At 43.3% G+C, this 22,943-nt stretch overlaps 3 protein-coding genes across 3 annotated transcripts in view; 1 reads left to right on the top strand and 2 right to left on the bottom strand.

Moving 5' to 3' along the window:
* esyt1a (extended synaptotagmin-like protein 1a) overlaps nucleotides 1-22,943 on the bottom strand; it is a 349,848-nt gene that overhangs the window by 165,490 nt on the left and 161,415 nt on the right. The gene's annotated exons all lie outside the window — the stretch shown is intronic.
* The window catches only part of lrp1ab (low density lipoprotein receptor-related protein 1Ab), a 197,559-nt gene that overhangs the window by 125,482 nt on the left and 49,134 nt on the right, over nucleotides 1-22,943 (top strand). The window contains exons 32-50 of the mRNA XM_084069511.1: nucleotides 266-415; nucleotides 1,056-1,196; nucleotides 2,009-2,137; nucleotides 3,467-3,598; nucleotides 4,366-4,500; nucleotides 4,693-4,822; nucleotides 5,059-5,185; nucleotides 5,886-6,037; nucleotides 6,434-6,558; nucleotides 7,218-7,592; nucleotides 13,859-14,048; nucleotides 14,735-14,939; nucleotides 16,155-16,347; nucleotides 16,863-16,988; nucleotides 17,881-18,009; nucleotides 19,550-19,669; nucleotides 20,611-20,724; nucleotides 21,311-21,460; nucleotides 22,201-22,323. Of these exons, the coding sequence (XP_083925637.1) occupies nucleotides 266-415; nucleotides 1,056-1,196; nucleotides 2,009-2,137; nucleotides 3,467-3,598; nucleotides 4,366-4,500; nucleotides 4,693-4,822; nucleotides 5,059-5,185; nucleotides 5,886-6,037; nucleotides 6,434-6,558; nucleotides 7,218-7,592; nucleotides 13,859-14,048; nucleotides 14,735-14,939; nucleotides 16,155-16,347; nucleotides 16,863-16,988; nucleotides 17,881-18,009; nucleotides 19,550-19,669; nucleotides 20,611-20,724; nucleotides 21,311-21,460; nucleotides 22,201-22,323 (2,946 nt within the window). The remainder of the gene's footprint in view (nucleotides 1-265; nucleotides 416-1,055; nucleotides 1,197-2,008; nucleotides 2,138-3,466; nucleotides 3,599-4,365; nucleotides 4,501-4,692; nucleotides 4,823-5,058; nucleotides 5,186-5,885; nucleotides 6,038-6,433; nucleotides 6,559-7,217; nucleotides 7,593-13,858; nucleotides 14,049-14,734; nucleotides 14,940-16,154; nucleotides 16,348-16,862; nucleotides 16,989-17,880; nucleotides 18,010-19,549; nucleotides 19,670-20,610; nucleotides 20,725-21,310; nucleotides 21,461-22,200; nucleotides 22,324-22,943) is intronic.
* LOC311053267 (galanin receptor type 1) lies at nucleotides 9,444-10,466 on the bottom strand (the record flags this gene model as incomplete). The annotated part of the gene is made up of 1 exon (XM_084068727.1): nucleotides 9,444-10,466. The coding sequence occupies one exon, from the start codon at nucleotides 10,464-10,466 to the stop codon at nucleotides 9,444-9,446; it is 1,023 nt and encodes a 340-aa protein (XP_083924853.1).

The following is a 22,943-nucleotide window of genomic DNA, read 5'->3' as shown; positions in this document are numbered from 1 at the left end:
AAATATATTATATATAGCACCATTTGACAAAGGTGCTTGTTATACCCTTGTAGCGCCAAAAGAGGTTCCCCCTATGATTTTGAGCCAAAGAACCACTTTTAGTTGCATTTAGCACCGTCTTTGTTTAGCGTGTAATGTATTACTGCATCACACAGAGGCTCAGAGTAAGTTAATTAGTGCTCAGAGTGCCAAAATTGGCGTGAGAAAGTGTAGATAAGAGAGACGGGGCACAGAAAACTAATGATATTCCCTTATCTCCGCGCAGGCCTGTCTATTGACTTTGACAACGAGCAATTGTATTGGATCAGCTCAGGAAACGGCACCATCAGCCGCTGCAAGCTGGACGGGTCTGGTCTGGAGACCCTGGAGGGGGTGAAGGGCAAACTCTCCAAAGCTACCGCGTTGGCCATTATGGGTAAGGACGGTTTTCTTGAGCTCCGTGTCTTAATTTTCCATTTGACTTTTTTTTTTCTTCTGTGTGTTAACTAGGCCTGACCTCGACTAGTCGACTAATTAGTCGCGGGGGGTCCGAGTCGACTGCGTGTCTCTTAGTCGAATCTAGTCTAGTTTTTTTTTTAGGGCCAAAAATGTTTTTAATTGTTTTTTGGCCAAGTCTACACGTGCAACCACACGTAACTTCCACTTTATTCTTCTTATTCCTCGTCTTTGTATTGGTATTGTTTGTGTTGGAGCGCCTCAGTGCCGCTGCAGAGTTCATGTGCAACCTCTTCCAGAGAGAATTAGAGACACTAGAAACTCTGCTGGAGACACAAAACAAGCTGTGTAGACTTGGCCCTTTGAAATAAAATGTATTTTGGCCCAATTTTTGGCCATTAGTCGACTGCCAGTCAACTAATGGCAATTAGTCGCCAATTAGATTCGACTAAACAAATCCTTAGTCGGGGACAGGCCTAGTGTTCACCCATTAAGACCCACTGAGGCCGATTCTACAAATGCCTTCTAAATCAGTAGTTATCAAACTTTTTAGTTATTCAAAATCATTAAAAATTTCAAAAACGCAAAAGTTAAAACCCCCCATGTTTATCTGTCTATAGGAGACAAGCTGTGGTGGGCAGACCAGGGAACTGACCAGATAGGAACCTGTGATAAGAAGGATGGGGGGAACTGGAAGGTGCTGCGCAACAACACCTCTCCCATGATGCACATGAGAATATATGATGAGGAGGTGCAGAAAGGTAAGACAACTTGATAATACGGTAGAGTTTTTGGTTATGGCTTTCTTTCAGGTCTGGGTTCATAAAGCATTTGTAAATACGAATAGGTAGGACAAGAGTTCTAAGTTCATTTCCTTTGTAGGCATCACAGTGGAAAAAATAAGGCGGTGAACTTAAAGAATGTCCAAGACAGCTTTGTTCAGTTCACGTTGAAAATCTTTTATTAATCCATTACAAGGAATTTTAAAAGAACGCAGGTGGCCAACACGTTTCGGCCCAGAAGCCTTCATCAGGGTCCACTGGAGTGGATTCCGTACTGTCAACGTGTCTTCCTCTTGGCTTTTTCCACTGTGATGCCTACAAAGGAAATGAACTTAGAACTCTTGTCCTGAAACTAAACCCTTTCCAAAGAGCACCTGTTCTCAGTCTGTTCTCAGTTTGACATAATTACGGACCCACGCAGCGCTGCTTCTTCTAAATTATGATTTAACTTAATTGGTAGGTTTTGACGCATAAGAAAAATCAGTTGAATCAATTTGACTATCTGTTTCATATCTGAGGTTCAAGTTTCAAAGTGTTTTTTATTGTTACATCTTGTGTACAGTCATGGTAGCAGCATAAGTAATGGTAATTCTTTTACAGAGAGAAAAATAAATAGAGAAAAAGTATATCAAACTATATTTCCTTGATGGTATAAGCCCGTTCCATGTGGTGCTGCTTGAACACTACAACAAAGCTAAGAACAAAAACATGCTAATTTGAGATATGTTTTTTGAACCCAGGTCTGGTTTCCAACTGATCTCTCTGATATGCTCTTTCCTTTGTTTTCATAGCGAGTATTAACCTGTGCAGTAACAACAATGGAGACTGTTCCCAGCTGTGTCTGCCTACGTCCCCGACCACCAGAGCCTGTATGTGTACCGCTGGATACAGCCTGAAGACTGGACAGCAGTCCTGTGAAGGTATGCAATGATCTGTGATAGATTCTACACATACTGTACCACCGCACATATAGATACATACAGTACAGTACTATACATGAAAAAATGATATACATTTAATAACAATAATAATGATTATGACTTTTATATAGCTTTATATAGTGTCTTTCAAGAAAACCAAGGATGCTTTACACCAAAACAAAGAAAACGAAACTAATAAGTAAAGATCAAAGGCCTTGGTGAATACAAGCCTTTTCAGGACAGACTTAAAGGAGAGATCCGGACATCTTAAGTGTTATCTTTGATGTGTCGCTAATCACTCACCAACATTGAAAGGGACGTTGAGTTATTTCAGAGATTCCCCTTCGTCCAGTCTGTGCAATGCAAAGTTATTTTTTTCTCTACTCCTCCTCATTGTTGAGTGTCATGATACTCAAACATGCACTGAATGTCGCGAACGAGCCACCATTCGTGCAGAACGAGAGGACGCAGGTTGCTTGTTTCTTCCATAGAACCTGGCGTCTACAAAAAAAAATACATATCATCAACAAATACAAAACACTATTATGTACAATGTGTTTGTATGTGACGCGGAATTGAACCGGGAGCCAGTGCAGGTGGATAAGGGTGGGTGGTGATGTCCTGCCCAGGGTTGGTGTGGATGAGAACCCTGGCAGAGCTGAGTTTTTTTTCACATACTGGACGCCTGTCCAGGGCTTTACTGGGAACCGGACTCCATTGCCCTAATCAAGACAGGAGGTGATCAAGGCAGGGGCGTCACGGCCATCCACTGTGCGTACGACGCGACACCCTCACTCTCACAGATCGGTGATTTCATACCCCCCACTTTTTGAAAAAATAAAAAATAAAAACTTTTTTTGATAATAAATCGGTAAAATCAGGCAAAAATAAGAATTAAATAACCTAACCCTAAAACCGAAATAAAGTTACCAAAACACCAAAAAAAAACTAACAAAATCCGCCCAAAAAACGCAAAATTTTGAAAATACAAATTTTGTTTACATTTGACAGTTACAAATGTTTTTCACGATTTTTCAAAAATAGCAGATCTACAAGCTCATAGCGCGGCACTCGGTGCCGCGCTATGAGCTTGTATATCTGCTATTTTTGAATAGCCAAAGTGTAAAATAAGGGGTATAGTAATACAGTAGTCCACCGAAAGTCCACCCCCCCCACCTTCTGAGAGCCAGTGATGTCCCTTGATCAAGGTATGGGTGAGGGTCTCGGCCATGGAATCTGAGAGTGAGGGCCGGAGTTTTGAGATGTTTTTTTTAGGTGGTAAAAGGTGGATTTGGGCATCTGTTATATCTGCTATTTGTGTCTTTGAAGGTATGGGCTCTTTCCTGCTGTACTCTGTCCACGAGGGAATCAGAGGAATCCCGCTGGACCCAGCAGACAAGTCTGACGCCCTGGTGCCGGTCTCTGGCACCTCTCTGGCTGTTGGCATCGACTTCCATGCCGGTGAGTTAAATTGAAGGGCGGCAGTAATGTGATTTGTCTGGCTGTGGAGTGGGGTTTGAAAGCTGAGGTTTGCTACTCTAGCACAGTGGTTCACAAACCTTTTAGACCCAAAAGAGAAATTAGACATGATTGAAAATAGCAGAGTGAAAATAGCAGTGAAAATAGCAGATCTACAAGCTCACAACACGCCTCGTTGTGAGCTTGTAGCATGTAAAATAATACAAGCATTACTATTTTCAATCTTTAACTGTTTTTTATTTTTAATTTATGGAAAGATTAGATTTTATTTTATTCATGAAATACTTGTTGGAATTCTTTTGATTTGATGAAAAGTTGTGATGTTTAAACCTTTTTTTAAATCATTTTGAAATAATATATTTCATTTTTAAATGTAGGAATTGAAAAAGAAGTGGGATATTTACCTCATTGAGTGCCAGAATTGCTAGAATTATTTCAGAATGATGTTGTCCCAGACAGTGCCAGACTTTTTTTCAAAGTAAAAAAAAAGTGCTTAGGAAGCGAGATACAGCCTTTTTAATTTCTAAGTTAAACAAGGAGTGGATGGAGCTTTTTTTTTTTTTTTTTTTACTATTTTTTCAAAAACACGTCAAACACGTCATTGGCACGTTGAGCCATAGCGGTAAAAACACGTGAAACACGTTAATGGCACTCAATGAGTTACTCGCGACCCATACAAATGTGGAAACAGTGCTCTAGCAGAGCAGTAGGAAGAGATTGAATCTTAATGGGCTGCGGTGCCGTTTCAGACAATGACACCATCTACTGGGTGGACATGGGCCTGAGCACCATCAGCAGGGCCAAGAGAGATCAGACGTGGAGAGAGGACGTGGTCACCAACGGCATCGGAAGAGTGGAGGGCATCACCGTTGACTGGATAGCAGGTGAGAGAACCGCGAGCATAATCAAACTTTTATACAGAGTAAAATCCTGAGTGTTCATTTGTCTCTGTGTATAGTGTGTGAAAATGTTACCTGGATTTAGCTATTTCAGTTAAATCATGTGTATACACTGTCCAACTGCCAATGTGTGACAAAAGAACCTCTCAATCAATGAGCAACCTTCAATCTTTCTAGGGAATATATACTGGACTGACCAGGGCTTTGATGTGATCGAGGTGGCCAGGCTGAATGGTTCCTTCCGCTATGTGGTCATTTCACAGGGTCTGGACAAGCCACGTGCCATCACTGTCCACCCAGTGAAAGGGTAAGTCCCCCTGTCCCCCTGGCCTGAGGCTAAAGTCTGGGTTTAACGTCAATTCAGTTCCAAAAAAAAAAGATATTAGATATAAATAAAATAATTGTGAAAATAGCCAATCTACAAGCTCACAACAAGCATTGTGTGGTTGTAGATCAGCTATTTTCACAATACTTATCCGTGGAACAGCCTAAAAACAAGTTGTGAAGCACTGCTTTAATCCATGGTTGTGTTCTTGTGCCCAGGTATCTGTTCTGGACCGAGTGGGGTCAGTACCCCCGGATCGAGCGCTCTCGGCTGGACGGAACCCAGAGATTGGTCATGGTCAATAACAGCATCAGCTGGCCCAATGGCATCTCCATCGACTACGAGGTCTGGACCATGACGCCTTGTTACACCTTGTTTAACAGCATCAGGAACATTTGCTAAGTGATTGGGAGATGATTTGTTTAGTTTAGTTAGTTTAGTTTTAAACAAATTCCTTTCCCTGTAATCTGTTTTAACCCATCTGTGTCACTTTAGATTTCTTTGGCTATTCAAAAATAGCAGCTATACAAGCTCATAGCGTGGAACAAAATGTTTTGAGATGGGGGGGGTCCGCGGTCCCCCCCCATCTCAATGGTTATAGCTCAAAATCTAAAATGACACAGCTATGCGTTCCCGGATTGAATGGGTTAACTGCTGTACTGTCTTTGGCGCCTGGATTTCCCCAGCGGGATCAATAAAGGTCTTATCTTAGTTCTTTTGCACAATGCAAAAAACAAACAAAAAACTTTTAAAATAAAACTGCAGATTGGGAAAAACATCTTCAAGGGGCTTATACAGAAAACAACTTACTGCAAAACAAACAAATAAATGCCGTTCTGTATATCGAGAGATACATTTTTTTGTCTGCTTTATTCATTTTTTTTGTCTGCTTTATTCATTTTTTTTGTCTGCTTTATTCATTTTTTTTGTCTGCTTTATTCATTTTTTTTGTCTGCTTTATTAATTTTTTTTGTCTGCTTTATTCATTTTTTTTTAAAACTCAAACTGTTGTTTGTCTTGTGTATGTTGTTATGCTCCCATCCAGGCGGGTCTTCTGTACTGGTGTGATGCCCGGACGGACAAGATTGAGCGCATCAATCTGGAGACGGGAGAGAACAGGGAGCTGGTTCTAAACAACAACAACATGGACATGTTCGCCGTGTCCGTCTTTGAAGAATACATCTACTGGAGTGACAGGTCAGTCCTCTGTCTGTCCATCTTCATTTATTCATTCTTTCATTTGTTCCACCAACCTTTTCCCACCCATCCAGCTATACATCCGTCCTCAACACCTTGAAACCTAGCTTCCCTCTTCTGGTGCAAACATTCGGCGAAAATAGCCAATTTACAAGCTCACAACGTGTCACAATGCGACGCGTTGTGAGCATGTAGATCAGCTACTGTATTTTCGGCAATGATATTTTGTATGTAGAGGGAAAAAGTATAGTATAGTATAGACCTTTGGGGGACTCCGGTCAACAAAGTATAAGGTTTAAGTGGTTAATTGTTCCTGTATGCCCACCTGAAATGCATGAATATATCTGAGTTATATCTCTATTTTAAATTGACTATCAATGTGATGTTTTCCCCCAGGACTCATGCCAATGGCTCCATCAAGAGAGGCAACAAAGACAACGCCACAGATTCGGTCCAGCTCAGGACCGGCATCGGTGTACAGCTGAAAGACATCAAGGTTTTCAACAGAGCCAGACAGCAAGGTAGCAGACGGCAGAACACACACACACACACACACACACACACACACACACACACACACACACACACACACACACACAAACACAAACACAAACACACAATAACACATTTAACCCATTAAGGACTGAAGCCGATTCTGCATGTCTCCTAAATCCCAACAGTTTCCTGAAAAACGTATGTTTCTATATCAGTGGTGCTCAATCTTTTTCATGTCAAGGACCCCCCAAAATTATATGTATTTGGCCGTGGACCCCCATCTCAAAATATGTTGTTCCAGGGGGTCCCAGAAGCAAATATTTGAGTTAAAAATATTCGCTTTAAAACAATATATATTCAAAGATTTGCACATCATTTTCACGATTTTTCAAAAATTGCAGATCTACAAGCTCGTAGCGCGGCACTCGGTGCCGCGCTATGAGCTTGTATATCTGCTATTTTTGAATAGCCCAAAGTGTAAAATAATGCTTTTTTTTAGCTCAAAAAGTGACACAGATGCGTTCCAGGTCTTATAATGGGTTAAGACTTTTCTCCACCACCACCCAATTTATCCATCAGCCAGCAGGAATTAACAGAAACACATTGTTTAAACACATTGTTCTCATTCTCTTTAACAACATGCAGTCTCTAAGCAAAGCGTGACATTCTTTCTACCCCGCCGCAGGCACCAACGTCTGCAAAGACAACAACGGCGGCTGCGAACAGCTGTGCCTGTTCCGGGGCGGCGCCGAGCGCACCTGCGCCTGCGCCCACGGCATGCTGGCCGAGGACAACCGCGGCTGCCGCGACTACGACGGCTACCTGCTGTACTCGGAGCGCACCATCCTGAAGAGCATCCACCTGTCGGACGAGACCAACCTGAACGCGCCGATCAAGCCCTTCGAGGACCCGGACCACATGAAGAACGTGATCGCCCTCAGCTTCGACTACCACGGCGGGGGAGGGAAGGGCGCCAACCGCATCTTCTTCAGCGACATCCACTTTGGCAACATCCAGCAGATCAACGACGACGGGACGGACCGCAAGATCGTGGTGGACAGTGAGTATGATCATCACACACACGCATACTCCGGCGGTATTAACTCTCTCAGTGCCAGAGTATTTTCATAAAGTACTCCCCCAGTGCCAGCAATTTTCGTTTTTTTTTGCTTTGTTATTTTGTAATTTAATTTTCAAATAGCTTGTCTATATGCAGTATGCAACTCATACGACAGTTCTACCAGTAGAGAGCAGCAAATCGAGCCATTGATCACCTCGTTGACTCGCTCGCCCCCTCTCAAACAGGCTCACGTGACATCCGGTCATAACCGGATGTTTACGTTTTCGACAATTTCTGATCGGGTTAAAATACAATGTTATACACGACTACGATGACTGATCGTCACCCAGACCAAAGAGAATAGACTTAGACCTCTCCGTTCGTTTTTTCTACCGTGTGAAAAACCGTGACTTTCCCTTTTCTGGCCGAAAATGACCGCGGGAAAAAATTAGAAACGGAATCTGCGTCATGAAACCGGAACCCAATGAGTCTGAAGGAGTCAGGAAGCGAAAGTGATCATGAGAAATAAACAGAATAGCGCGACCAAAATACAAAGTAAAAACTCGGGATTTCTCGTTCTGGCAGCGAGGGTACTCGGGAAAAACTCGGGGTATCTCGGGGCGTGGCACTGAGAGAGTTAAGCAATTTCCTCTGGGATGATGGCGAAATGAGCCTGTACGTCAGTTTGACTAAAGTAGACACTCCTCAGAGAATGATACACAGTCACTCCCTAATCTAAATTGTCTGCTTCTGTTTCTCCCCCCACTCTGTCCAGCTGCACCTCAGCTGTGCTGGGTACTGCTGCCATCTTTTATTGTGTCTCCATTAATAAGTGTGGTCTGCACTGTAAACAGCCATCAGCACAGAGGTTGACAACACAAAAGACCCCTGAATGAACCACTGTAACCAGCACACAGCTGGAGCCTCTCATCTAGAAGCATGCACGCACACGCACACACACACACACACACACACACACACACACACACACACACACACACACACACACACACACACACACACACACACACACACACACACACACACACACACACACACACACACACACACACACACACACACACACACACACACACACACACACACACGCACACACACACACACACACACACACACACGCACACACACACACACACACACACACACACACAGCACACCGGGGCCCTTAACACATTCAATTCGGGACTGCATCTGTGTCATTTTAGCTATAGCTATTATTTTATACTTTGGCTATTTTTGAAAAAACAAATTGTGCAAATCTTTGAATATATATACGAACATTTTTAACTCAAATCTTTGCTTCTGAGGGTCCCTGGAACAAAAGATTTTGAGATGGGGGTCCGCGACCAAATACATAACATTTGGGGGGGGTCCTTGACGTGAAAAAGTTTGAGAACCACTGATATTATAGCAACCTACAGTTTTCAGAAAACTGTTAGGATTTAGAAGACATTTGTAGGCGCGTTCCCCGATTGGATTGGTAAAGCATTTTCTAAAGTTGCTTTTATTCTGAAGAGTCTTTTAAATCTCACTCTCCTTAATGATTGAAGAGCAGGTTCTTGACGCGCATCCAGATAAGAATTGCATTTAAAAGCCCTGAACAACAAGGGAACATAATACATTAGATGTGTGATAGGAATGAACAGGGAAACAAGGAAAGTACATGGGGGGTTGGTTTGTTTATTGACGGTAACATTGAGATTAGGGTTTAGATCAGTTCTTCTTCGCTAGTGTTCCATCTCATTGTAAAAGGGGAGTTTATCACACAAAAGGCAGAGTGTATAGTTCCAGCAGAAAGCGAACACGTGTCTCTGGGTTGCTCCAGGCGGGTCAGTTTTGCCCTCTGTCCGAAGTCGTGTCCAGTTCAAAAGGCTGCACGACGTCCCTGCCCACCGCGCCGGGGCAGCCAATCAGACAGTCCTTGCACCACGCCCAGTGCTCCCGCCCCAGGTGCCGCAAATCCCTCCTGAACTTCCGCGACATGAACACGTAGAGCACGGGGTTAACCACCGTCGCCGAGCTGGCCAACAGCCTCGCCAGGACGGCGACGGAGCGGTAGCCCGGGGTGCCCTCTATGGTCCCCCCGACGAACGAGAACATGAGGACGTAGGAGGGCAGCCAGAGGAGGGTGAAGACCAGCACCAGGAGCGCCGAGGTCTGCGTGACCTGGCGCTGGTAGCGTTCCAGCTGCGGCGCGTGGCCGAGGAGCCGCGCGCCGCGCAGGAAGCGGTAGATCTTGCCGTACATCGCCACGATGACGCCCAGCGGCATGGCGAAGGCGAACAGGAAGAGGGCGGTGCTGTAGATGAGGCTGGACAGGTCGGAGAGGAACGCGAAGCAGTATACGGCGCTGGATGCGCTATTCACCGTGCGGATGGCGAACTGGGGCGCCGCCAGGGCCGAGGCGGGCACCCACAGCAGCGCCACGGTCAGCTTGGCGCGCCGGTGCATGCGCGAGCGGTACGCCCAGGCCGGGTGCACCACCGTCAGGTAGCGCGTCACCGCCAGCGCCGCCAGGACGAAGACGGAGGCCGACGAGCAGGCCACGCCCAGGAAGCTGACGGCCTTGCACAGGAAGTCGCCGAAGGGCCAGTAGCCCAGGGCGATGGCCGACGTGTGGAAGGGCAGGCAGAGCAGGAGGAACATGTCGGCGGTGGTGAGAGCCAGCAGCAGAGTGTCCGTGCCGTGGGGAGGCTGTCCGTTTCGCCTCCTTCGCCCGGTCAGGATGGTGATGACCAGAGAGTGTCCCAGTAGGCCGGTCAGCAGGATGAGAGCGTCCAGGGCGGGCACCACCACCTTCACCATGCTCTCGTCTGCTGTGCCACTCTTGTTGTTCGCTTGCAACGCGTCCATGTTCTACCATGCGTTCACGACTTAACGAACCTTCCTTAGCAGTCTAAATGATTGACATCGCAACAGTATATTCACAGTTAAGTCTCTGGTCGATGCAGCTCTTGCCTCTCTGTCTGTTTCACACTGTATTACTCACACAGGCATGTTGACGCGGCAACTGGCAGCAGGCTAGACAAGCAGCCAAAATCACCCTGGTCCAGCCGTGACTGATGTCTATAATTTGTACCCATTCTGGAAAAGACAATCATGCATCTGTATTCCAACATATTTTTGGTTGTTTTTTTGTGTTGAGTGGCAGAAAAATCCCCGACAAAAATACATATCATCATGACCTGAGCTAAAATTAGACCTAAAAATATTGTCCCCTCTCAAAGGTCAAAGTAAAAAAACAAAAAGACAGTTTTTCGGCCAAATGTCCCAATTAAACTCAGAAGTATTTGGAAATGTGATCTTTTTACGATGTTGTTCTTCAACCTTTGGGCTTGCGTTGTCTAGAAACGGCATATACGATTATATCCAATATAAACCCAAGACGGGCAGTTTCATTGAATCCGTAGTAGAGATGGCAGTTCGGATGCTGCTTGTATTGATTTCTCTGAAACCAAGCAACGGAAGACAAATTCATCCTGTCGGTCAGCACAGCGAGACATTAAGCTGTCAATGCTACTTGATGCTAAGTGGTCACAGTGGTAGGAGGCTCGGTGTCCATTAAGAAGGCTCTTCAGAGGCTTGTAATCCCTGCGATTCCGCTGGCAGAGGGATGCTGAGCAAGTAGCTTGGTTGCATAAAAGTGAATGGAAAAATCCAATGCAGGAATGACCAGGGGGAAAAAAACAAGAAGTTATTGCCATTGGTTTGTAGCATTCAGGTGAGTGAACGCCATGTTACTCTCTCGTCTGTCGGCGACAAACTGCTCTGTGTACGTATGTTAACAGTCTTCTGGACAGCCTTCACCCACTGTTTGCACAGCAAGCAGGTAGTGAAATCTGGGGAGGGGGAGGGGGGGGGGGTGTTTCTGGTGTTTCTTCATGCTGCCTTGAACTCTACTACCGCTTCAACTCTACTGCACTTCGTGTTATGATCTAACTTTAAACAATGGGAGGCATAGTCATTTAACCCTTTAAGACCGGGCGGGAACGCATCGGTGTCGTTTTAAGATTTCTTTGACTGATCAAAAATCATGAAAATGTGTGCAAATCTTTGAATATATATATTTTTAAGGAAACATTTTTTAACTCATGTTACAACTTCTGGGGGTCCCTGGAACAACATATTTTGAGATGGGGGTCCACGGCCAAATACATATCATTTTGGGTGGTCCTTGACATGAAAAGGTTTGAGATCCACTTTAGCGACGTACGTTTTTTTTCAAAAAACTGTTAGGATTTAGAAGACATTTGTAGAATCCCCCAGAAGCAAAGATTTGGGTAAAAAAAAATACTTTAAAAATATATATATTCAAAGATTTGCACACTTTTCAATTTTTTTCAAAAATAGCAGATCTACAAGCTCGTAGCGCGGCACAGCTTGTAGATCTGCTATTTTTGAATAGCTAAAGAAATCAAAAAATGACACACAGATGCGTTCCCGGTCTTAATGGGTTAACCGGCGCTACACTCAACTTCATCTCGTTGTGTTGTTGCAATTATTTCCTGCCTAGGAATATTAGCAATAAGAATTACAGAGTTGCTTTTGCTGTATTATTTCGTGACTTGGGGGTCTATACTGTAGCTTTCAAATCTGGAAGACACAACTGTGACGGTTCTGTTCTTTGTTATTATTCCGTATTCACAGCTAAAAAAATGACCTTTTAGGTACATTAACATTGATTGCAGGCCTCCCTCGTCATCCACCTTAACTCCCCCCGCCCCCCCCCCCCCTCTACAATAAAAAGGCAGTTATTGACTTTAGACAACGAGCAAACAGCTGCATTGGAGTGTACAGGCTTTTATGGCGGAGCAATTGTGGTCATAAATGCGGTCTCTGGTGTGAGGAAAAACAGATGGACGGAAAACCTTTTGAAAGAACACATGAGGAACTATTGTTCAGTGACCTCTCCGTAATGCTGCGTGTCATGGAGCCACCGCACATAAAAATAGGAGCTTGGAGTCCTGGAAATGGAGCCTGAAGGGGCAATGGAGGACATCTGTGTGATTAGCAGTTTGTACTTACTACTATGGGGGCTGGTAGGTCGAAGGAGAGAGGAGCAGGAGGGGTGGGTGTCCACTTTTATCTTCTTCATGCTGCTGCTCACGGCTGACTTCTTCACCCTGGGCCCCCGTTTGTTTCCCCTAAAGTGACTGAAGCTGCTTCCGACGTGGCGGTTTTCTTTTCCAGAACAAGAAGTCACCATGAATAAGCGGCGTCCTCCTCGGGGAAGCTGTATTTGTGTGTGCAGGCATCCAGCCATGAAATGACAGGATGATATCGACTCTTTAAGCCCTCTCCAGGAACAGCGGGTGCATGATGGCGCCCCATCCGTCACTCAGTATACTGTACCAGTTCCACTGTCCTCGCCTCCGATTTCTTCGCCCTCTTTTCCTCTCCTCTCCTCTCCTCTCCTCTCCTCTCCTCTCCTCTCCTCTCCTCTCGTTGACCTTGAATCTCTTGACAGTGATTCACCGTTTACCAGCTGATGTGAGCAGACATGGTTCTTTTAAAGCATTTCCTAGTGCCTTTTGTGCCTCTCCGAGGGTAACCATGCGCACAAACTTGTTAATCTTTGACGATAATTAATGATCCGAGTTTGAATTCTCACCCAGAGGCCCTCATTACAAGGCATCGTTAGCTCTCCTAAAGAGCCTATGTCTCATTTTTATCGTGGTTTTAAAACTAATTTGTTTCTTTCCCAAGTGCCGTGGTGCTTCCAGCACTTAGCTCTGCCTGCCAGGTACCAAAGAACCCACACAGCCCTGTCGTAGTCTGTTTTGTTTTGGATACAGCACATATATATTAACCCATGAAGACCTGAAGCAGGTCTACAAATGCCTTCTAAATCCAACAGTTTTCTGATTTTTTTTTTTTCATATCAGTGGTGCTCAAACTTTTTCATGTCAAGGACCCCCAAAATTATATGTATTTGGCCGCCGACCCCCATCTCAAAATGTTTAGTTCCAGGGACCCCCAGAAGCAAAGAATAGAGTTAAAAAATGTTTGCTTTAAAACAATATATATTCGAAGATTTGCACACATTTTCACGATTTAAAAAAAATAGCAGATCTACAAGCTCGTAGCCACAGAGTGAGCTAGTACATCTGCTATTTTTGAATCGCCAAAGTGTAAAATAATGCTTTTTAGGCTCAAATGAAAAAGTGACACAGATGCGTTCCAGGTCTTAAAGGGTTATTAACAGCGCTGACAGCCAAACCTTCCCTCACCCCTCTGTGCCACAGGTGTCGGGTCAGTGGAGGGCCTGGCGTACCACCGCGGCTGGGACACGCTGTACTGGACCAGTTACACCACCTCCACCATCACCCGCCACACCGTGGACCAGAGCCGCTCCGTGGCCTACAACCGCAACAACGTGGTCACCATGTCTGGCGACGACCACCCCAGAGCCTTTGTCCTGGACGAGTGTCAGGAGTGAGTCATTAAGTTTTAATGTTCGCGCGCGCACACACACACATACACACACACACACACACATATGTTTGTATTACTATACTTGTGAGGACATCAACACTTTAGGACAGCCATGTTATGAATGCCATTTAAAAAAAATAATTGCCATTTTTAACCTTTAAGCCTAAAGCCGAAAAACAGCAGATCTACAAGCCCACAACGCGCCGCGCTGCGACGCGTTGTGAGCTTATAGATCAGTTATTTTTCGGTGCATGACACTGGCGCGCAACTAAGTATAAATCATGTTTAACTCTTAATTCCAATCCCTAAACCTAACCTCTAAATGTCTAATCCTGACCTGAATGTTTGTCTAATTGTAAACGTATCTCTAAAAAATGATTTTTAACTATAAAACAACCATTTGTCTTGTGAGGACCAGGAAAACGGTCCTCACAATGTATATTTCTTCGAATTTGTCCTCGCAAGTATAGTAATACAAACACACACACACACACACACACACACACACACACACACACACAGCAACTGGGATAACTTCCAATAGAGCTCTGTTTTTTTAATGTTTTGAACAGCAGATTTATGTTGGATTAGTCAACCGTAGCTGCTATTAGACCGAGAACACGGTTGTTCTTCCCATTGCAGAGTCGTTATTTTTCCCCTCCCTGTGTTTGTTCCCCTTCCACCAGTCTCATGTTTTGGACCAACTGGAACGAGGCGGCTCCCAGTATCATGAGGGCCTCTCTGAACGGGGCCAACGTGCTGGTGATCATTGGCAGCGACATCAAAACCCCCAACGGCCTGGCCATAGACCACCGCGCCGAGAAACTCTACTTCTCTGACGCGACGCTGGACAAGATCGAACGCTGTGAATACGATGGCAGCAGCCGTTACGTGAGTTGTCCACTTTTTTTGTTTTGTTTTGATTTTGAAACAGTATTTAATATATTTTTTTAACATGTTAGATTAATCAAAAACACCCGTCCTTGGCTCTGGTGACTCATCCTGCCCTCCTAATACGTGAGGGGGCCGTGTTTTTTCCGATTACTTTTTTCATTTATTTTAATAAAAATTTGTATTGTATTATTATTTTATTTCTTTCCAAAAATTGAAAAATCACAGTCTCCTCACGTATTAGAAGGACAATATCAGTCACCAGAACCAAGGACGGGTGTTTTCAAAGAATCTAACATGGCGGCTGTGGCTCAGGAGGTAGAGCAGGTCGTCCAATGATCCGTGGGTCGGCGGTTCGAATCCCGGCTCCTCCTGACCACATGTCGAAGTGTCCCTGGGCAAGACACTGAACCCTACATTGCCTCCAATGATTCGGTCGGCGCTCGCTTGCCACCATTGGTGTGTGAATGTGGGAAAAGTGGGGACGCTGGCGTCGACTGTTCGCCGCTCCACCTCCCAATGTCCCCCACCTGTATGAATGAATGAACCATTGTAAAGCGCTTTGAGCACTTGGAAAAGCAAAAAAAATGCAATTCATTATTAACATGGTTAAAATGGAGTTTGAAGTTACAATGGGTTTGTATAGGAAGGGGGCGTGTCTGATAAAATTAATATCAAATATCTAAATACTGAATCAAGCAACTTAAAAACTGTCCGGAGTGCCCCCACAAAAGCTTGAGTAGACGATAAAATGACCCAAACATTTTTTGAAAGTGAATTATCCCTTTAAGTGACTATATTTTTTACAGGGTTGACTGACATGATACATTACGTACTCTTAACTCATTGGCTGCCAGCTTTTTGATTTTTTACCTACAGCTGGCTGCCAGACTTTTTCAATGAGAAAAAAAAAGCACTTAGGAGCCGAGATACATAATTTTTAAGTTTTCAGTTATAAGGAAGTGTCTGGGAGCAAAACTCTTCGGAAAATCATATCTCCTTGGTCTTTGGGTTTTTTTGAAAAATTAAAAAAAAAAAAAAAAAAAAAAAAAAAAAACTTTTATTTTGAAACATTTTTTTTTTTGAAAGAACGCAGATCTGCGTCAATGGCAGCCAACGGGCTTTTGCGCAAATGAACGCAGATCTGCGTCAATGGCAGCCAATGTGTTAAGTATTAGAAATACTAATGTTGTGCTTTCCGTGCTCGGCGTCCAGGTGTTGCTGAAGAACGAGCCTGTCCATCCGTTTGGTCTGGCCGTGTACGGAGACTACATCTTCTGGACCGACTGGGTGAGGAGGGCCGTTCTCAGGGCCGACAAATACACCGGAGGCGACATGAAGGTTCTGCGCGCAGACATCCCACAGCAGCCCATGGGGATCGTCGCGGTGGCTAACGACACCAACAGCTGTGAGTGTTATTAACTCTTTAAGACCGGGGAGCGCATCTGTGGTGTGTCATTTTTTAGGTTTCTTTGGCTATTCAAAAACATCAGATCTACAAGCTCATAGCGCGGCACCGAGTGCCACGCTATGAGCTTGTAGATCTGCTATTTTTGAAAAATCGTGGAAAGTTTTGCAAATAATAGATTTTTTTCCCCTTTTTTTTGGCGGACATTTGTAACTCAAATCTTTGCTTCTAGGGGGTTCCTGGAACTAAATATTTGACAAATGTTCGCTTAAAAAAATACATAATCCAAGATTTTTAGACTTTTAAAAAATAGCTCATAGCTTGTAGATCTGCTATTTTTTGAATAGCCTAAAGAAATCTAAAAAATGACACACAGACGCGTTCCAGGTCTTAATGGGTTAACTGGCAGTCTGTACCGAAGACATTTTATACAGGTAATAAAATGTCATCGCGATTACGTAACCCGGGGGTTGACATCTAACTCTCTCCCTGGCGATATATATAATGCTTTTCAGGCGAGTTCTCTCCCTGTCGAACAAACAACGGAGGATGCCAGGACCTGTGTCTGCCCACATCAGACGGACGGGTCAACTGCAGTTGCCGTGGAGACAGACGACTGCTGGAGGACAACACGTGCTCTGGTGAGTGAGACGGGGAGAGAGATGATGATGATGTGTCTCTCTCTCTCTGTGTGTCTATATTTTGATCCTATTCTGTCACCGCAGGGCTGAAATAAATTAGATTTTATTATAGTGCCAAATCACAAGTTGTTTCAAGGTTGAGTAGCGTTGACATTGATGTTGTTTCCAACTGAATTCAAAAAACTTTATTAGACAATGGACCATTTGTGCACCGATGATTTCATTAAATGACATGACTCGTCGTCTCTCGACACATAACGTCAATTCACAGACCCACTAGACTCGTTAAGATAGATCTCCATTCCTACCCAAGACACTTCACATAGTGCAGAGCAGTGGTGTAAAGTAACTAAGTACATTTACTTAAGTAAAATGTTGAGGTATTTGTTCTTTACTTTAGTATTTCCAATTTCCAATACTTTTACTTCTACTCCACTACATCTCAGAGGCAAATATTGTACTTTTACTCCACTACAATTATTTGAAAACTTTTGTTGCTAGTTACTTTTCAGATATACATTTTGATACAATGAAACATACATTAACCACTTTAGCCCTATTTAATACATAGGCTATTTGAAAATAGCAGATCTACAAGCTCACAACGCGTCTCATCGCGACGCGTTGTGAGCTTGTAGATCTGCTATTTTCAAATATTTAGTCATTTTACTTTTGATACTTTAAGTACATTTTGATGCCAATACTTTTGTACTTTTACTCAAGTAAATTTTGAATTCTGAACTTTTACTTGTAACAGAGTATTTTTACATTGCAGTATTGGTACTTTTACTTAAGTAAAGAATTTGAGTACATTTTCCACCACTGGTGCAGAGACCCAACAAAAAAGGTCAAACGCCTGTGACTAACTTCAAACACATGTGCCCCACCACAGCTCTGAACATATCATGTGGCAGTGTGGACGGCTTTGAGTGTGGCAACGGTGACTGCATCAACTACAGTCTGACCTGTGATGGCATGGCCCACTGCAAGGACAAGTCTGATGAGAAACAGTCCTACTGTGGTGAGTTTCTGTACTGCATGTACTTTATACATCCATTCTGATTCAGAAAACAGGTGGACAGTTATCTTCTCCTTCGTAGGATGACTGGGAAACAGGTCTATGCATTTATACTGACATGCTTTTATTTATTGTTTTTGTATTGTCCGCCAGGAGACTATGTTTTCACTTTCCGCCCCCCCCCCCTCGGCCAAGCTAACATTGGTCAAGCCTCACGTGACACGTGACAATACGTTGAAAGAGAGTGCTCTGATTGGCTAGTGAGACGCATGACGTATAGCGGCCTATAAATAGATGTGTCACTTTGAAAGAGTCTTGGGCTCTTTCAAAGTGAGGTAAGACAGGAGTAATCACAAAATGGCTGAGAAATGGCGGAGTAACACTTCAGACAGGATTAATCAAGTAACACTTAAGACAGGATTAATGAAGTAACACTTAAGACAGGATTAATCAAGTAACCCTTAAGACAGGATTAATGAAGTAACACTTAAGACAGGATTAATCAAGTAACACTTAAGACAGGATTAATCAAGTAACCCTTAAGACAGGATTAATCAAGTAACACTTAAGACAGGATTAATGAAGTAACACTTAAGACAGGATTAATGAAGTAACACTTAAGACAGGATTAATGAAGTAACACTTAAGACAGGATTAATCAAGTAACACTTAAGACAGGATTAATCAAGTAACACTTAAGACAGTATTAATCAGGAGCAGTACTGGCGGAGACCTGTGCTCCGAGGAGCACATTTTCTAGTTCATTTATTTTTTACTATTGACCTTGATGACTATTATTGCTGCTGCAATGTCTGCAGAACGTTAACCACTTAAACCCTAGCTCTATTCTAGGACCCCTCCATTTCCCCCTCTCCACTAAATATCATCTTCGAAATAGCCAATCTACAAGCTTACAACACGCCACATTGTGAGCCTGTAGATTGGCTATTTTCGCCAAATGTTCGCTCCAGATTAGGGACACTAGGGATCATGTGGTTAATAAAATAATTATACTCATGTACCCTTACGTACACAAGATGTAACAATAAAGAAACCTTAACCTCAATATCAATATATATATATATATATATTAGGGGTGTAACGATACGTTTTAACAACAATTCGATACGTATCACGATACTTGGTTGTCGATACGATACAGGAACGATACAGGTTAAACGATACGATACGTTTCGATTCAGTGATTTAGTCGATACGATACATGAACGATACAGGACAGGTTCATTTAGAACGATACGATTCGATTCAATGATTTAAAATCGATATAGTAACTATTTATTTACCCAAATACCTGGATACTGGATATAAACCCCTCTTTCTTTTTTCTTCTTAAAAGTACTTAGTATTGATATAATTGATTATTTGCATTGCAAAACGATTCGATACGATACAAAGTCAAACGATACGATATTTAGCTGTTTGCATATCGATATAGTAGATCGCTGAAAATTCAAAACGATTTTTCGATGCAGTTACTATATCGTTACACCTCTAATATATATCAATGGCTGCTCCTCCACAGCAAATCGCCTATGTAAGAAAGGCTACAGACGCTGTATCAACGGGCGCTGTATCGGCCATCAGTTCTGGTGTGACGGCACGGACGACTGTGGCGACCACTCGGACGAACTGCCCTGCAACAGTAAGAGGACCTCCGTTTGCATTCCACTATATCAGTGGTTTTCAACCTTTTTCATGCCAGGCAGGGACCCCTAAATTGATATACATTTGGCCGCGCGGACCACCATCTGAAAATGTTTTGTGCCAGGGACCCCCCAGAAGCAAAGATTTGAGTTAAAAATGTTCTCTTTGAAAAATCGATATATTCAAAGATTTGCACACATTTTCAAGATTTTTCCAAAAATAGCAGATCTACGAGCTCGTAGCGCGGCACTCGGTGCCGCGCTATGAGCTTGTATATCTGCTATTTTTGAATAGCCAAAACTAAGTGGTTAAAATTATTCTGAGGCTACAGTATGTTAACTAATTTAGCTGGGGACCCCCTGGTAGCCCCCCCCCAGGACCACTGGTGGTCCCCGGACCACTGGTTGAAAACCACTGCACTATATGATAGTGCGTGTGTTAGGGCTTTCACGACTAGAGATTTTTACAGGTCGACTAATTTGACCCAGTGGTAGTCGACTAGTCGAAATTTACTTTTTTTTTTTTTCTGGGTGGCATTGTTTTAATACCATCCTACTACTATATTACTATTATTATTATCCTCCTGCCCTTATTTTTATGGCGTTTTAAGGGAAGCGCTTCTGGCACAGCAGCACAGCACCACAGCAGCGTCTCCAAGGATCCCCATTGCCCAATAATAGGCTTTTATTGGGCATACGTTTGACCCCCTTTTGATAAAAAATAAAGTCAGGAGGATAATAATAATAATAGTAAGATGGGCCATTACTATAGCATTAAAAAAAAAAAAAAAAGGTTTTTTTTTTTTCTTCAACTATTCGACTAGTACCAACAAGGTCGACTAGTGGTTATACTAGTCGACTAGTCGACTAGTTGGTTAAAGCCCTAGCGTGTGTACACAGTAAAGGTGGAATTAACCAAAACATGCTGCTCTTCCCACAGTGACCCTGTGCAAACCGGCTGAGTTCCAGTGCAAAGACGGAAGCTGCATCTCCAACTTCAGCCGCTGTGACCAGGTGGTGGACTGCGAGGACGCCAGTGATGAACTTAACTGCCGTAAGTGAGGCGTAACTGCGGCCGTACGAAACCTCTGTGCTCGTGCTGTGAATTGTTTACCAGTGGTTTCTTTTCAACATTGTATGCGAGGGTCCTATTTTGTGGTTCCTATTTTGTGTTCGTAAGCAGTCTGCTAATATGTATGTACAGCAGTATATACTTAAGTACAAGTATCAATACTGCCATGTAGAAATACTCTGTTACTAAGTAAAAGTCCGGAAAATTCTAAATTTACTTGAGTAAAAGTACAAAAGTATTGATATCAAAATGTACTTCAAGTACCAAAAGTAGAAAGTACTCATTATGCAGAATGTCCCATTTCACAAGTTTTCAAATGTATAAAATGTATTAAAATCTTTTGAGCTCGCGACGCATTGTGAGCTTGTAGATCTGCTATTTTCAAATGGCGGAAATGTATAGGGCTGAAGTGGTTCATGTATGTTTTGTAATAATAATCAAAATCTAGAAAGTAACTAGTAACTATTTTTGAACAGCCAAAGAAATCTTAAAATGACACAGACACGTTCCCGGTCTGAAAGGGTTAAAAGATTGTACCCATTTTGTTTTTATCTCTCGTCTATCACAGATGCGACCGACTGCGCTCGTTTCTTCCGTCTGGGAGTCAAGGGGGCGTCCTTCCAGAGCTGTGAGAAAACCACGCTCTGCTATCTGCCCTCCTGGGTGTGTGATGGGAACAACGACTGTGGAGACTTCTCAGATGAGAGGAACTGCCCAGGTTGGGACACACACACATAACCTAGTTATCCCACGTTTATCCCACCTTATCAGACTGTGCACCAGTTTCCACTGTCAGGGTTCCCACGGTCATGAAATTCCTGGAAATATTTTGAAATTGTAAAAACAGTTTTCCAGGGCCTGGAAAAGGTTTGAAATTAATCAAATGTTTTGGAAAATCTTTGGCTATCGTGTCTTGTCGGGTGGAAACCTCTGGCTCATATGTCCAGGATTCAAGTTCTAAATTGGCAAAAGTAGCAGATCTACAAGCTCGAAACGCGGCGCGAAGCGACGCGTTTCGAGCTTGTAGATCTGCTACTTTTGATGCTTTTGTGTCACGCTGTATGATTTACGAAAAAAACACAAAAAGTTAAACTACTGAGATAAGAGGTTTCTGCCCGACAGCAACAAAATACATTGTTTTTGTCTAACATTACGTGAAAGATGGGTAAAATGCAGTGTTACTCGATACGTTGTTAGCTTGTAGATCTGTTCTTTTTGTCACGTGACACCTTCGCTTGAGTCTGCCTTGGGGGGCATTGATGGCACACTGGTTTAAGAGTCATTATTGCACTGTATGATTTCTATAGTCCTGGAAATGGGGTAGAATACTTTAGAAAAGTTATGGAAAAGTTTTGAAAATTCATTGTTAAAAATGTGTGGGAACCCTGCACGGTGAACCGTTAAAAAGTTCTGACGACGTATGTGTTGTTTTTATTCCCTCCTCGTCTCGTCGTACAGATAAGAGGAAGCTCAAGTGTCCGGTCAACTTCTTCGCCTGCCCCAGCGGCCGCTGCATCCCCATGAGCTGGACGTGCGATAAGGAGAACGATTGCGAGAACGGAGCCGACGAAACGCACTGTGGTACGTCCTTGACCGATGGGCCCTTCACTCACCACCAGCCTCTGTTCGACCTGTGCTATGTGGGAAAGCTCATTTTAACTGTGGTTGCATTAAAAGTCCTAAATAATAAGTTGTTTTTAATCCTCATGTTTATTTACTCAGCGGAAGGGAGAAAGGAGTGGAAAGGTCTGTCTTTTCCACTCTTAGTCTTAGTTAACCCATTAAGACCGGGAACGCATCTGTGTGTCATTTTTTTTATTTCTTTGGCTATTCAAAAATAGCAGATCTACTAAGCTCATGGCGCGGCACTGAGTGCCGCGCCATGAGCTTGTAGATCTGCTATTTTAGAAAAATCGTGATAATGTGTGCAAATCTTTGAATGTATATGTTTTAAAGGAAACATTTGTTAAATGTTTTGTTCCAGGGACCCCCCAGAAGATTTGAGTTACAAATGTTCGCTTATAAAATATATATATCCAAAGATTTGCACAAATGTTCAAGATTAAAAAAAAAAATAGCAGATCCACAAGCTCATAGCGCGGCACTATGGGCTTGTAGATCTGCTATTTTTATATAGCCAAAGTCTAAAATAATAGTTAAAGTGGTTAAAATCCAAAAATGACGTTCCCGATCTCAATGGG

Source organism: Gymnoscopelus microlampas (genome assembly GCF_963454915.1).
Source record: "Gymnoscopelus microlampas genome assembly, chromosome: 10".
Taxonomy (NCBI): Eukaryota; Metazoa; Chordata; class Actinopteri; order Myctophiformes; family Myctophidae; genus Gymnoscopelus; species Gymnoscopelus microlampas.
The sequence above is the reverse complement of the archived record's forward strand: the minus strand, read 5'-3'. Positions and strand labels throughout refer to the sequence as shown.